The 15800-nt window shown below is 42.2% G+C and overlaps 1 protein-coding gene across 1 annotated transcript; it reads left to right on the forward strand.

Moving 5' to 3' along the window:
* The first annotated feature begins 1013 nt into the window (after positions 1 to 1013).
* Positions 1014 to 15225, forward strand: S100Z (S100 calcium binding protein Z). Its single transcript, XM_054289577.1, has 5 exons — positions 1014 to 1217; positions 5878 to 5936; positions 12864 to 12967; positions 13770 to 13927; positions 15067 to 15225. Exons 1-5 carry the CDS (start codon positions 1014 to 1016, stop codon positions 15223 to 15225), a joined length of 684 nt encoding a protein of 227 aa, XP_054145552.1.
* The last annotated feature ends 575 nt before the right edge of the window (positions 15226 to 15800 follow it).

Genomic DNA, 15800 nt, shown 5'->3' on the forward strand with positions numbered 1-15800 from the left:
TGGTTGGTGAACTGCTTGTCAAGGGTCTGTTTGGTCTGATGTTTCTGGTGTCTTTTTTCAGGTTTGCTATTGAAGGATGTAGGACTGGCTCCAGCATCAGCAGAAGTCAGCCCACAGTGAGGTCTGTGTAATCAAATTCTGCAGCTTGAGCCAAGAGGGTGCTGAGGAAGAAATGGCAAGAGTGAGAGGAGAGAGAGAGTCCACTGCCAGCTACCTTCACTTTGGTAACTGCTATAGCAGGGCACGAGCAGATGAATAGCAAAGGTTCTGTCTCTAGGACATGGGACAGCACAGTGGAGATACCTCTCCCAGGCATGGGGAAATGGCACTGCCTGACATTGCTGCTAAGGTCATGGTTTCCACTGCTTACACCTGAAATCAAGATAGCAGGTCTTTAGAAAGCAGCCCTCTTGTTTCAATAATCTTTGATCTTCCATGTGTGGTTTAAATTTAAACAGTGTTTGGCATGAACACCAACCCTAGAGTCTGGTTGTAGCACTCAAAGACACTGAACCAGATCTGTCAGATGTGATTGGGAAAAACAAGGGTTCCACAGGGCACTGTGGCTTGAGGACCGTTTGTGTTCCAGTTCAGGTAGTGGTGTCACCAAGTGTGCACATAGCACACATCTTATGCCAGCTGATGCACAGTTTCCCTTAGCATGAACTCATGGTGCCTCTTTGCTGAGCAATTAATTCTTTTTTCAAAGAGAGAGTTCCTCACAGTTTGTAATTAGAAGTGATCTCAAGACACACATCTCTACTTTGGTATCCAAGTATCCTAAATGAGTAGGCAGACGCCTGCAGAAGGTAGTTCATCTTGCCTGGCAGCCTCTTTCCTCCCTCCCAGCGCACCCACCTTCCCCACGAGGAGCCGAAGCCATTGCACTAAAGTCAGAGATGCAAGGTCTTTGGCTCTTGGTGTTTCCGGGGAGTAGACAGCCCTCCACTGAGATCACACCCACACTGTTGCATAGCAGCCTCCTAGCTCCAGGAGGCTCCCAGTGCTGGGAAATGGCGCCGTCTGGGCAGACAAAAGGGACAGGGCAAGGTGCAGGACCACAGCTTCTCAGCGAAGGGGGAGAGCTACGTGTCACACGCCAGCCAAGCTGTCAATCCAAGCCCAAGGAGGTCGGTGATGTTCAGGAAGTAGCTGACGACTTCGTCGATCATCTGGGGAAAGAATGTTATATACGGGATCATGCTTTAACTTTCCGAGTATCGGCAAACAGAGCTGATACTGTGATTAACGGCTCCCTCTTCTGTTTCCAATTGTTGTTGCACACTCTTTAACAAACAAGCATGAAAGACAATCCGGTTTCCGTGTGCTATGCTTTATTTTGTAATTCCGCATTTCAAAATACACATACATATCTGATGTAAGAGAAGAGAAGGACTTAACAGATGATATTAAATATCCCTGCTAGGTTTGGGATCAGGGAAGCAGATTGCTGGGGAGATATGGGGCTCCTGGAGTGTAACTTTCAAAGCAGAATATTCTCACAATATCTTTCAATCTCCTTTGTTTTTTCTTTGATTTGAAACACTGCTAAAACCAAATCTTCAAAGCATAAGCTTATCTGAGCAAGAAGAGGTGTTTCTGTCTAAGTCTTTTAATCTCCAGATTTTTGGAATAGTATGACAAGCAGAAGTTTATTGTCAGTGATAGTGGATTTCTGTCTTTATTTCCAGATCATCTGAGCCCATGTGAAGCTTTCCATTGAGGAAATGTTGCTTCACCTGCAACTTCTGCTTTTGACTTAATGCATATGGCCATTGTAGTTACAAGTAACTTCGTGTTGCTGAGAGTGGTGGCTGAGGCTGCTTCACAAGACTGGACTCAAGAAAAAAAATGTACTTCTAAAGTAAGAAATCAATCTTTGAGCAAAAGCAGAGCTTGATATGCACCTAATTTTTGCCATCTATCCAATATAGGTTGGATATTAGGAAAAAGTTTTTTATGGAAAGCGTGATAAAGTACTGGAATGGTGGTGGAGTCACCGTCCCTGGATTTGTTTAAAAAAAGATGTGGCACTTGCTGCCATGGTTTAGTTGAGGTGTTAGGGCATGGGTTGTACTCAATGATCTTAAGAGTCTCTTCCAACCTAGTGATTCTGTGATTCCTCAGTGAGGAATTGTAATACTCTTGCAAGATGCTGCAAGTCCTTGTCTGTTTGATATCACAGGCAGAAAGTGGGCTGGGATGCGTTTCTTGAGCTGCAGCCTATTGTGTCAGGTGAGTCAGGTACAACTGAGAGTGCTGGACCTGTCCCACTAGTGGGATTGCATCATTAGAGGAAATCAGAGCATCTGCCTTTCATTTTACTGCAGACTTTTCTTGACAGTAACATGAAGAATGGGGAATGCCTGGGCTCAGTTGCCTGACAAAAAAAACCCACATAATTTGTTATATCATTTAGGAACTTTCCACAGATCGGCAACATCTGTCATTTGTTTGAAAGTTCCATGAGTGGCATAATTTTACATGGATAGTCCCTACAATAAAAGACATCAGTGCCTGTTATTTTTCAATGACCACTGGAAGTTACAGCATGTGCAATTAATGAAGGTACCATAATTAGAGGGCTGTACAATTAAGGCAGTGGTCACTAATGATATAATACTAGTTTCTGACATACTTCTGTCAGAGTATGCCTCCAAGGAGTCTTAATAGCCTCCGTTATTTGATATTGCTTCTTTTTATCTGAAAATAAGGATACTTTCACTTTTGTACCAAAAGGAAGATATTTAAATATCCAACTCAACACAATAGAAAGAGGACAGTAGCATAAACTTGCTCCTGCAAACCCACCAGCCTCTTATATTTGCCAATTACCCGAAGAAACCAGAATATTCTAGAACAAGAGAACAAGTAGGGATGGTGATATCATCAAGCTTTTTAATTCACTAATGGTAGTGCTTTGTGTCATCAAAAGTACACCTAAAACCTCATTTAACACCAGTCGCTGCATATGTGTCAGTGTATTGTCCTGCTTTCACTGGAAATAACTGAGTGACAATGAACTTTAAAAAAACCTTTAAATGAAGGCAAAAGAGTTAGTTTAGAAAAGATTTTCCATACAGGTAAAATCTAATGTCACACTAAAATCACTGCAAAAAAAAAAAAAAAAAAGGCAAAAAAATACTTGCAGGGAAAGTAAAAGTAAAAACTTTAAAATGTTGCACATCATATTAGTCACTGACATTCTCCTTTTCACAGCTCAGGGACTCTTATATTTTCAAATATCTGAAAAGCAATTAACAGAAATTCATATGAATCTGATTATGAAGGAATTTCTGTTCAGGGTGATATATGCTTCTTAGAAGGTACAATATTAATATTATTAAACTCTCAGGTATAACAGATATAGAAAACTTACTGCAATCACAGAGTTTGAATGCAACCTGTACAATGTCCTGTGATTCCGAAAGAGTTTAAACAGTGTTATGTCACTCTTTGAAGTAAAGAGAAGACATTTTGATAAAAGGTGTAATACTGTTCAGCATGGCAGGGAGGAGATGAGGAGGAGGCTGTGAATGTAACTTAAGCTTTTTTAAGGCTTTGTTATAGAAGTACTTGGGAAATAGAACAAGAGCAATAAAACATAACATCCTTTTAGAAGGCAATAGAGCAAAGGATTTGTGGATGACTGCTCTGTTTCCTACAGCAGACATGATGTCTTATTTTAGTGGGACATAGGCAATGCACATTTCAGTGTAATTGCTTTGTAGGCATTCTATCCTTCAAAAGTCTTACTCACCCATTTTAACTCACTTTGGTGATTTTATTTCCCTCTTTTTCCAAATTTTGATGATATATTTTAACCATGATGTGTATTGATTGCGTAATAGTTCTGCAATCACCTGTGTTTGCTTTGTCGCTTCCAACATCTGTGTCTTTGGTTTTATGCACTGAAGGTGTTTGCTGAAACGTTAATTTTTTTTCCATTAATGCTAATTTTCTGAATCTAATGTAGCAGACTTGAATGTGAGCTAACTGATCACCTACAGAAAAGAGGCTTCCTGTAGCAGGATGATGGGAAATGATGCACAACCTTGTAAGAAACTCATGCTGCAGACTGAGATGCGATGAAGGCCACTAGAGCCAGGGGAGCCCTTTGCAAATGCAGGGGCTGAAATGCTTCAAGTATTATTCATGGGACGTGCAGAAGCAAGGATAAAAACAGCAAAGAGAAGTGACAGAGGAATCAGAACAGCAGTACCCAGCAAGTGCTGGCAAGGCTTGAGAATATGTTTGTGTGGTTTCCAGAGAGACACAAGTGCAAGTGCATTCTGTGTCACCATGCTGGGCTTATACCTAGCCTCTTGGCACCAGACATGCCAGGTGGCACAGGGCTGTGGTATGAGACTGGCAGTGTGTGGCCAGGGTGTGAGCTGGGAGACCAACAGGAAGCCCAGGGACCATCACATTGTTTGACATGAAGGAGCTCCCTGACTGGCCAGGTACAGCTTGCATGAGGTATGGCTAGCATGTGGTACCTCCCAGGCTTTGGGAGCCAGGAGCTCCTGCTACTGCCCTGCAAGGGGAGGGATGGAGGCACTACAGAAGGGGTGGTGCATCTTGCTGGTATATTGGAGAGTATCTACACACTATAGTGTATTATCAATTTCTCCTCCAAATGGAGAGAAAACATGCAGCCCCACATTCAAAGGTGTGAAGAGGAAATTATGCCTGTTGACTTTCTCCGTTACTTCTACCATCTCAGCTGTTCTTGATTTTCACATGCGTGCAAAATATCTCTGGGCTCAATATTTATGGTGCTCGTTAAACCAGGAACAACCAACTTATTTCCTTGTCTTTTAAAGACAATTAAATCAATTGTACATTAACTACCTCTGACTCCTAATTCACATCAGCCTCTAATGCTCAAGCTGGCTTCTGCTGATACATGCATTGCCCCTGTAGGGTTGGTCCAGCTTCTTTCCTAGTACTATCAGAAATTCACTTTTCTGGAGCAGATCCCTCAGAGCAACTGCAGCTCTAATAGCTGTAATAACATCCAGGGAGTACTGTAAGCACAATGAATAATTACTTCTTACCTTCTCTGTGCTGCTGTTCAATACACATAATTCTTGGACATTCCCAGTTATATACTTCTGCAGGCCAAGATGTCTTGCATATTTAGCTCTTTCTAACATAGAAGCTGTTTCTTTGCTGTTCTTATAATTCTGCTGTACTGAGAGGAAGATGAAGATGGGAAGACTGCCATGATGTTGAATAAATGGCCTTCCCTTGAACTCAGTGGCATAAAAACACTTCTGGTTTTTTGTGTTCCATTTCTTTCCTAGCCCTGTTTGTTTTCAGGTTCTTACTGAACCAACAAGTTCACTTGCAGTAACCTCAAGATCTCTCTCATTAATTCTTATAGCCAAATATGAGCTTAAAATGTACCCATGACACTTTGTGTTTAATCTGTGTTGAATTTATCTGACATTATATCACTTCATTTCATGAGGTTCTCTTGCATCCTTCACAGCAGAACTTTAGCTTGTATCAACAAAAAAAGTATCCATTCATTCTCCTTCCCCTTCTGAAATGATCAATGGCCATATTGATTAGCACTGCCTCCAGAACATGTGCCTGTGAGACCCCATTGCTTGTTCTGCTCCCTTGCAAAACCCAATAATTTATTATTACCTATCTTCCAGTTAGACATCTCCTGTGTGATTCTTTTCATTGTATCCCATGGCAGCCTTAAGAGTGAGAAATGCTTTCTGGGAACAATGTGGGCAGTCATCAGGGAGGTCAGTCATCACAAACTCCTTCAGGGAGTGCCAGCAGATTTGCATTGTGACTGTTCTTTACTTTTCCCCAGTGTACTGTGTTTAGTCGTGTTCCCACCCTTCTGGTTTTCAGGTGGGTCTCTACCTCTTTGTCCAATATGACAGCAGACCTGATGTTCACTGGCTCTCTGGGTAGCACTTGGCATAGTACCAGTCAGTTTTCCTTGCTGTGTTCCTGAGCCAGAGGCTCCCATTGTTCATCTACCTCAAGTTCTAGAAGTCTAGGCTGGATTCCATCCTGTCCTGGCTTGTTACCTCTTGTTTTGAGGATCTGTCCTATCACATCTTCTACCTTCACTTCAACTGGGACAGATGCTTCAACATATCTCTTTCTCTATCCTCTGGGAACCTCTTCAAGCTCCACCACAGTGAAAACATGTGCAAAATATTTACACTTTCAGCCAAGTCCTTACCTTTTTTTAAAGCCTTCTTTTTATATCCTCACCATCTACTGATTCTCGATGGCCTCTTGAGGTTTCTTGATCCCATTGCACTTGGACAAGAGTCTGTGGCTGTTTGCAGAATGCTCCTGTAACGTTTCTGGTCAACATTACACTACTCTAGACTTTTCCTGCATTTACTCTTCAAAGAGGAGCATTAACCTTAAGTGCTTCTGAACTTTCTTTTTCCCTCTGCAGCTGATAAATTTGGGATGAGTTGTTAAGGGCCAATAGTGGAATACAAAGCCTGACTTCAGCAAAGCATGAGCTTAAATACCATTATTTTAACACTGACCTATATTAAGTACTTAAATTCTCTGCAGAGTTTATAGCTCTACTAACAGGGCTGTGAGCAATGGTTATTTCTTTCCTCTTTTCCAATTTTTAATGATATTGCTTCTTGACTGGTGTGCTGTTGACAATGCTGACCCCTGTACTGGGCTTAAAGCAGTAGTGAAACATCTGTGTGTACCTTGGAGCAGACAGGAGGGGGTTCCTCTTCCTTGGTTGCCACAGCTTTGGCATTTGTTGCTAGCTTGAGGTCTGGAAGAAGCAGTTCTTCAGCAGGACACTAAGGGGCAGCTCCAGACCAAAGGAATATTCCTACTTTTTATTTACACACAAATTAAGAGAACACTATATTTTCCTCATTTTTCTATATTGATTTAACATTAGTAGTGCCCAGAAAAACTGAATCAAGTTGATCTGGAGTGCTTTTTTTCCTGTTGCATTTTTACTATTTAGCTTGGCACTGGTGATGAAGAAGGTGTGAATTTATTTGCCAGTCATCTGTAAATGGGCCCACTTGAGCTCACAGGGTGGGTAGAGAAGATGGAAAAATGCAGTGATCTCTGCATCTGGAGCTATGGTGGCCACCCCACACACCATGGCATGGCCAGGCACATGTAGCATTGCATAGTTACATGGGGCAGGAGCCCTCACTGCTCAGAGATGCTCCTTGGCAAGAGAAAGGTACTCTCACAAGGCCCTGGAGTCCTATTCCCAAAGCAGCAGCTGCTGTATGAATTCTTGGAAACCAGGAAGGAGGAAGTGAGGCAGGAATAATTCAACAACCCACCTAAGACTATGGAAAATCCGTGCAAGATTTTGTTACCACTACAACTTACTAGGTGCCTTGCTCACCATCCTGGGACACAGGACCACTGCCTGCAAGGAAAGATCCCAATAATTATGAAACATTACCTGGGCCTAGCTGCAAAACCCTTGTGGAGGGAGCCAGACATTGGAGTGAATCAGACTGAAGACTGCTGCATGTTGGCATGAATTAGAAAAAACGTGAGCCAGTCAGAGCCACCATATCTCCAAGGGATGGGTTTGCCCTACTGATCAGCAGATCTAATGCAAGGAGAAAGAGTATCCTGGTTTTGTTCAGATGGTGATGTATTGCCAAGCTGTAATGTGAGCTGCAACAGCCAGCTGGCACTGGGTGTGTGATCTCTCATTACCAAGCTGCTCTGTAACGGGACCCTCTGCCACTACCTGGGCACAACTGGCTCAGATTCTCCATCTACACCAAGATATTTTACACTATTTTGGCATCCTTCCTGGGCGTAGATAGACAACGTTAAATTCATAAATTTCTTGGCTGATACACAGCTGGACAGATCTCTCTACTTCAGAGGCATAAGAAGTGCCTCTGAAGGAAGAAAGAATTGTAGCCAGAAATACTTCTAAACTCCAATTCAGGGTTAATTAAAGTTTTCTACATATTTTACATATTCATATACAGCACAGTGCACTCATATACAGTAGATGTTGCCTTCACAGGCTAATAACGGATGGTTGCTCACAGAGGTAGGAAATGGTGAACAATTTTCTATGAGGAGGAGAAGAAAGCAATATGTGGTACCTGAAGTCAGTACCTCAAATACTGACAATGCCACAATTTCTGTGCTAAGTGGATATCACAAGAGGAATGACAACTATGGGAACAAGCAGGATCCAATGATCTTGACAGTTCAGTGAAAAAGTCACTTATGTATTTGGAAAAGAGGTGTGTAACTTGTTCAAAACAGGATTCAACCGAGAGTATAAGGACACACTTCAGTTAGGCAGCCCTTGAAGTGTAACCCATTAAAAAAGATACCTAGAGTAAATTACCAAATCTAGGTGGTAAAAGCTACTAGCAAGACATTTAACTATTGTTTGCTGTTCTGTTGCCTATGGGATCACAGCAGTTTAAACAACTTTGAAGATGTCAGCTGGAACCTACAGGGGAGGGAGACATTTCTTATGTAAATGAATAGATCAATAAGCCACCCAGATGTGGCAACAAACCACCAATGAAAATGCTAACCCTCCTTAAATGAAAAAATGCTCATTATAATTTAACAAGAACTTCTAACTCAAATGTAAGTCTCATAAACTCTTTAATCTATTTAATAAACTCTAGTCTAATCTAGGCTCTAATCCAATACAGGATTTTTGTTGTGTAGTATAAATGTCCTTATGAACCTTGCAGTTTTGCCTCCCATTTCACCCTTTTCCCACTTTGGGACTACAACACTGATTCAAAATATGTGCATACCAAGAGCTGTGTGAGTTTGGGAAAAATAAATAATGACAGTATATGGGTGGGAGGCTGACTTGCCTTTCCCAGTGCAATAATTACTTTTGAGAAAATGTTCCCCACATGCATTCTGACAAATGTTGAAAGCTAAATGCCCTAAGAACAAGATTCTCACTCTTAAGCTGAGTAGTATTTTACTATGGCTTTTGAGTGGCCTCAAAAAGAGTAATAAGATTTTCTGCCTATGATCTGACTGTCCCATCTCCAAGTGGGAGGGGAGGAACAGTACCATAGACCCTCCTAGCTGGGTGCATGTTTTTATTACCCTAACTAAAATAAGGGGAATCAGTCCTGCATGTTGGGTCCTTTTTCAGAATTACAGGGCAAGGAACAACCTTCCTTTCTCTCAACAGCTTCCAGTGAAATCATAGAATCACAGAAAACTTTGGTTTGGAAGGATCACCTTAAGGATCACCTGGTTCCAGCTAATCTGCAGTGTCCAGGGGCACCTTTCAATAGACCAGGTTTCCCAGAGCTCCATCCAGCCTGGCCTTGAAGACTCCCCGGCATGGGGCATCCACAACTTCCTTGGGCAACCTGTGCCAGTGCCTCACCACCCTCTCAGAAAAGAATGTGTTCCTTTTATCAAATGTAAACCAACTCTCTGTCCATTTGCTGCCATTACCCCTTGTCCAGTCACTACATGCTCTTTTACAAGCCCTTCTCCAGCCTTCTTATCAGCTCCCTTTGGCTACTGGAAGGCCACAACTAGATCACCCCAGGGCTTTCTCTTCTCCAGGCTGAATAGCCTCAGGTCACTGAGCTTGTCCTCACATGAGAGGTACCCCATCCCTCTGATGATCTTCTGGAAGTCACAGTGACTGACTCATTGTGTAAGCCTAGGTCTATCACTTGCTTGAGAAAACATGGCATACAGAATTCAGCCTTGTAGACTACAAGGCTGTGCTAGGCCAGGTGGAGACTGCCTCTTCGCCTTCTGACACTCACAAGCACTTCCACAAGGCACTCTTTAATGTTGAAACACTCATTGGGAGAGTATGTAAGGGTCAAGGACGTAACATGAAAGGGACAGTGAAACATGGAAATAGATTGGGTGAGTCAGGGTAGACTGCTAGATAGATAGACTGCTTCCAAATTTATTTTTGAGTTTAAGTGAAGAGTCAAGACTATTTGAAGGTCATTTACAAGGTCAAAGTATTTGTGGTAGTGGTAGGTGGTGCAAAAAGGGCCAGTGCTCACCACTGTACTTTGGGATGCTCAGACTGGATGTTAGGGCAGTCATCTTTCACAGGGAGATAGTGCAACACCTAAGCAGGTTACCCAAGAACTTGTGAAATCTCCATCCTTGGAGGTTTTTAATATTTACCTAACAAAACTGTGTCTGTCTAGTCTAATGCTGAAGATTATCCAGCTTTGAGGAGGCAGTGGAACTAAGCATCTCCAGAGGTTCTTTCCCACCAACACATTTGGCAGGCTCTGATGGACAAAGTTAAGGCATGAATGAGGAAGACACTATCCTTCACCATGTCTACAGGCAGTCCTACATTCTCTATCAGCCACATCTGGTGCTGCTCCTGTGCTTAACCTGCTGGAAACCAGAGTGCAAGGTGAGAACTGATGGGAGAGTGGTGTTTGCTGACACAGTCAGGTCTTGGCCTGATACTGAATTGCTTTACAGGCTGTGCTGAATTTAGTTATCTTCAGTGCCAACTGGTTATCATACTAAACCAGATTGTTCTGGGATGTTGGATGAGGAGTATGAAACAGTTGATTGATTGATTGATTGATTGATTGATTGATAATCATGAATTTTGAGTATACAGTGCTGGGACTTGCCTTCATAGAAGTTGTGAGACATCTGCTGTCACTGGAGCCACTGGCAGGATTTTGCTAGCCAGGGAGGAAAGGACTGGTCACAGCAAACTGTGTGGACCCCTTGAAAAGCAAGCTCACTGCAGCTGCTCCCTGTGTATGTCACCCACTAATGGGTGGAAAAGAAGGTTCCTTGCACAATTAGCTGGAGTGAAAGTACCTGTAGAAAGAATCTGCACATATTATATCACTGTATAAATTATTGAGCTGATGTTCTGGAGATAATAGAGGAAACCCTTTCTTTCTTCTGTCCTAAGGATGGCAACTCTGAAAGTTTACACCTGCTTCCTGGAAGTTGTACCTCCTGTAGGCTCTGCTTAGATAATTAATTTGCAATATTCATTAGCCAGAGGATCAGTGTAATAATATATAGACAAACAGAGGGATTTCATGCTTATATATTGAGTCAGCTGTGGTTTTTCTTCTGGGCGTGGGTGAAGTTGCTGTTGAATAAATGGCAAAAACCCACATAAACCCAACAACAAAAAACAACCAAGTATTTTGATGTTTATCTGTATAATATTTCTGAGCAATAGTTATAATCATTAGTGAATCACAGGCAAGAGAGAACCATGTGGCTGTAGCTACATTAGGAGCTCCGTGCTTTTTCTTCTCATCTGCAGACACAGAGGATTCCCAGAACTGAGTGGGAGAGATATGCTGTGCCTGATATCACTCATCTTCTTCTCTCATATGCTCTATATGATCCAGCTAGATCCCAGTGTTTATAGGAGGACAGAAGCACAAGGACAACTCCTGCACAAAATCGCACCCATGAGCTTTCCCCAAATACAGAAGAGGTACAGAGAGCAGCTCTCCTCCTTCACTTTCCTCTGACTGCAGGAGAGATATGTTCCTCTTGTTCCTCTGGTTTCTACCTTAACCTTTTATAACAATTCCCTGTGTGCTGGCTTGCCCTTCCCTGGTGAGTACTCCTGGCCACAGGGATGGCAGTTGCAGGTGTATGCCCTGCACACAGGAACCCCTAGCCAGAGGGGCCTGCGTATTTTGGAAATGAAACTTTACACATGGTCACTTCCCTTATCACTGGGATCCAGTATTTCCATGTGTTCCACCCCCTCTTCTTCCCTCCCTTTTTCCCCAGAGGCCCACACAAGACCCCCAGGTTGTGGAGTCTTGTCACAATAGCACAGGCAGAAGAAACACGTCTGAAGGCACAGGAGGCAGGCAGGGGTGTGGACTGAGATATATAGTAGTAGTCAAAATTAGGAGTGCTTGGAGGATTTCAGAGCTAAAAACAATGCCCAACTAATTCCCTTTCCCTCTGGCTGGAATGAAACAAAGAAGGAGCTGCAGCTCCACTGTTCGTCTGCACAGTTGTGCTTGCTGGACGAGTGTGTGCAGCTGGTACAAGGCTCTATTAAGGGAAACTAAACCCTCAGGCAAACTCACAAGCAGCTTTCTGTTTTGTGTGTCTGTCATAAAAACCCTGGTCATTTGTTATTTGGAGTGGTGCACCCTACCACAGTGAAGCTGTTTCCTGTATCCCTCAGCCATCAAGAAGTTCCTGAAGTTTGGGCAGAAGATACTTATTGCCCTTCTGGGGCCAGGTCATTTATTCAGGGAAAGAATACTAGGCTGCAGTTTTTGTGCAGGACTGTAAGAATGCAGCCAGACTGTTGTTCAATGTACACTGCAATTCCAGGTACACTTTCCACTGATACTGGTTCCCTGATTTCCTCCTGGGGACTACAGCAAGAATTTAATTCGTCAAGAGATAATGTTTTAGGTGTACGGAGATATCTGACAATTAAAGTAGATGTCTCAAGGGATATGTGGCAATCTCACAGGCACACCTACCTCCAGGTACCCAGGCACCTTTGAACTCTGGCTGCCAGCTGAGGCAGTTATACTGTAGAAATGCTGAAAGACAGATTAGAAAGTGTTCTTTTAAAAATGGTGGAAAGTTGTTTTATATCGACTTGGTGATTGTTAGCATTTTCTAATTTTGACCTTCAAGGCCCTGAATGAGCATATTTGTAAAATGTCAAATGATAAAAATTATCCCATGTGTTCCAAATGCAGTCTTTACTCTGTCTGGTGAATATTTTAGTGACCCAGTTAGAGCAAGAGGCTTTTATTGAACAGAGTAGGCAAATGCAGAGGGAAACAGAAGACCTGTCATCCCTGTGACAATTATACGTCTGTCTCTATTTGTGTAATCCACCCTCTCAGCCTGATAAACAAGAGCCTGTGCATGGGTTTTGAAAGGAAGGTGACCATCACCTTCTGTGATCTGGGTATTTTCTTGCGTACACCTCTGCTAGCCTGTAAAGCAGGTAAGTCTTAACCTCTGCATTATGATATTGTTTAGGACTCCAGTCCTACTCTGAAGTGCATTCTGGCTTTTTAATCTTTCTCTGGGGCTCATTCAACATGTTTCACTTATTCTTGATTTCTACTTTCAGTTACTTTTGGAATCCACTACTTTGCAAGTAATTGCATTTCCATCTGGTTTTTTTATGTTGCTTCCCTGTGTACCTTCTTACTGTATGCTCAATGAAGCAAACCTTGGGGATGATCAGCTCACATCTGTTTACTGCAGGCAATTTATAGGAAAAAGGCTCAGCCCAAGCAAATATGACTGAATAAATTGACAGATGGTACTTATTCTTGTTACGAGTGATCTTCCTCTGACCACCTTTAAACTGGTGTGGAGCTTTCTACGTAAATGCACTTTTACTTTCCCAGATGGGACTTTTTGAAGACATTTTCTTGAGAAAATTTTTAAATTATCAGGAAAGAAAGTATGCCTTCATTTTTCCTGTATTTTCAGGTATAGGCGCAAAAGTTTTCCTTTTACAGCAGCTTTATAAAATGGATACACAGTAGCTTGTTTTCTTAAATAAAAATCCTTTCTTTCCATTTACCTTTTTGAAGCAATTGCTTAGGAGTTCAGGACCATGGGGTTTTTTTATTACAGTCCATCCTTGCTCACACACAGCCAACAGGATGGATCAACTGAAAGCCTGACTCTTAGCCTAACAATCTCTGTCTTCATCTGGCCCTCCTTCCCTTCCCAGAGACTGGCCTTTGGTTTGACTCCTGGGCAATGTCAGTGACCATATCTTTGCCCCACAGCTCTCCTGCTCACTGCTATGACCACTCCACTGGAAGATGCAATGGACACCTTGATCAGGATTTTCCATCACTACTCGGGCAAAGAAGGAGACAGGAACAAGCTCAGTAAAGGAGAACTCAAGGAGCTCCTCACCAGTGAGCTCACTGACTTCCTTTCAGTAAGATGCAGCTTTTGAACCTCCTGAGTGTCATGAGTGGGTTAAGCAGCTATCCAAGTTCTTGGATAGGGATAGCACCTCCTTGTGCAAGGTCCATCCTGTCACAGTCTCTCAGATAACAGTTCTTTGTGGAGCTGTACAGAAGAATATGATGTCAAATGTCCCGTTTGAGAAATATGTTTTCAGAGGGTGATCAGTACCCTCCTATGTACCACTGGCAGCAGAGAAGGGTACTGGTGCTCTGCAAACTCCACAGTGCTTTTGAGTGGGAGGGCTAGGCCAGCCTAGGAGCAGTAGCAAGATCAATGCTAAATAATGGTCAATTTGTTAGTTTGTTTGTTTTTAATAATAAGGCATAAATAAATCCATTGAAGACTTAAATGCAGCAACCAGTTGTCATGAGACAGGAAAGTAGGTTGTGCACACTGGCCACACAGTACTGATCTTGTGTGTCCTGCAGAGAGGTGCTAAGGAAATCCTTTCAATGATAAGCTGCTGATTTGAATATCTCTTTGCATGTTTGTTGTGTTCTACATTACACAGCATAGATGCTTTTCTGGAATCAAAGCTTTAAAAATAATGGTTTTATGTATCCTCTTAATTATAAAAATTATTGTGGACCTTATCCCAGAAGGATTTTCTTTACATTGCATTCATTTCCTTGAATTGGATTTTCTTTTAATCTTGGCTATTGATTTATTATTATGAGATTCAATGTTCTTACTCCCACTGAATAGGATGGTTTTTTGCTGACCAGAGTTCTTCTGAATTTGGTGAATGGATATATAATATCACAATTTATGAGTATTCTGTTGGAAATCTAAGTAGTGTTTGTCAAGGGATGATACAGAGAAATGCACTTTACAGATCCACCTTGGCAAAAGAGATCCATGTTTAGTATCTCTTAAAATCTGTTTGACTCATTTCAGTCCTTATTAAGAGCCTGTATACCTTTTTAAGGGCTGCACTCTCTTTAGTTTCTGATGTTGCAGTGACTAGAGATGTATTACTGTTCAAGTGCATATTTAATGCAGCCTTTTATTTAATAACACCAGCCTTGTAACATAGCAGTGGTGCCAGGCGTGTCAGAATTGCGCTTTCAAGACCTCCACAGCTAAGTCACTTTTCTTTCTCTCTAGGGCCAAAAGGACCCCCTCCTGGTCGATAAAATTATGAATGACCTGGACTCCAATAAGGATAATGAAGTGGATTTTAATGAATTTGTCATTCTGGTTGCTGCTTTGACAGTGGCATGTAATGATTTCTTTGAAGAACAGCTAAAGAAAGAGGAATTTTAAAAATCCTCGATGTAATCAATCTCCTGTCCGCAAATGCAAGCAAAGCATGCCTAGTTAGGTAGCCCTCATTGGTGTTTAGTAAATGCAAACCATAATTCCTCCAACTGTTACTGCTCTAAGACATTTATGGAGCTAATCAGCAGCTGGTGTAAGCTGGACCACAGCCAGCTTACACTACTTGAGATGTGCAATATTTCCAGTCTTTGCACTCCATGCATCTGTAACATGCCTTCATCAGTTGGCCAGGTCAAGGGCTTGGGGTGACAGATCATTTTGGCACGAGTTGAGACTTCCATTTCTTCAATGTCAGTGGAAAGTAAAAGGCATGGGAATGTTACTTATATACTTTTTGCATGGAAAAAATTTGGAATGAGACACAACACCTGCAATTTAGTTTTCAGTCATATTATAATAATCTTATTTTGCAGCTCAAAACCAGCAGATTCTTTTTAGCTCAGTTCTGCTTATTCTAAAACCTTTGTTAGCTGCTGCTCCCCACACTCATATTTCAGATGTGGTCACAGCTGTCTCTTGCTGCTGGAGCATACAATACTGCTTGCCATTGTTATGGGTTC

The sequence above is a fragment of the Melozone crissalis genome, unplaced genomic scaffold (genome assembly GCF_028551555.1).
Source record: "Melozone crissalis strain CALT ecotype California unplaced genomic scaffold, PUWL_Pcris_2 ptg000005l_1, whole genome shotgun sequence".
Taxonomy (NCBI): domain Eukaryota; kingdom Metazoa; phylum Chordata; class Aves; order Passeriformes; family Passerellidae; genus Melozone; species Melozone crissalis.

What these genes read in the sequence shown, in the direction of transcription:
- S100Z (XM_054289577.1), top strand. Translation starts at nt 1,014, where the DNA reads ATGGCGCCGTCTGGGCAGACAAAAGGGACAGGGCAAGGTGCAGGACCA. An exon ending in ATCATGCTTTAACTTTCCGA is followed by an intron (nt 1,218 to 5,877) that starts GTATCGGCAAAC and finishes TCTGGTTTTCAG; the next exon opens with GTGGGTCTCTACCTCTTTGT. An exon ending in TCTGCTAGCCTGTAAAGCAG is followed by an intron (nt 12,968 to 13,769) that starts GTAAGTCTTAAC and finishes TTTGCCCCACAG; the next exon opens with CTCTCCTGCTCACTGCTATG.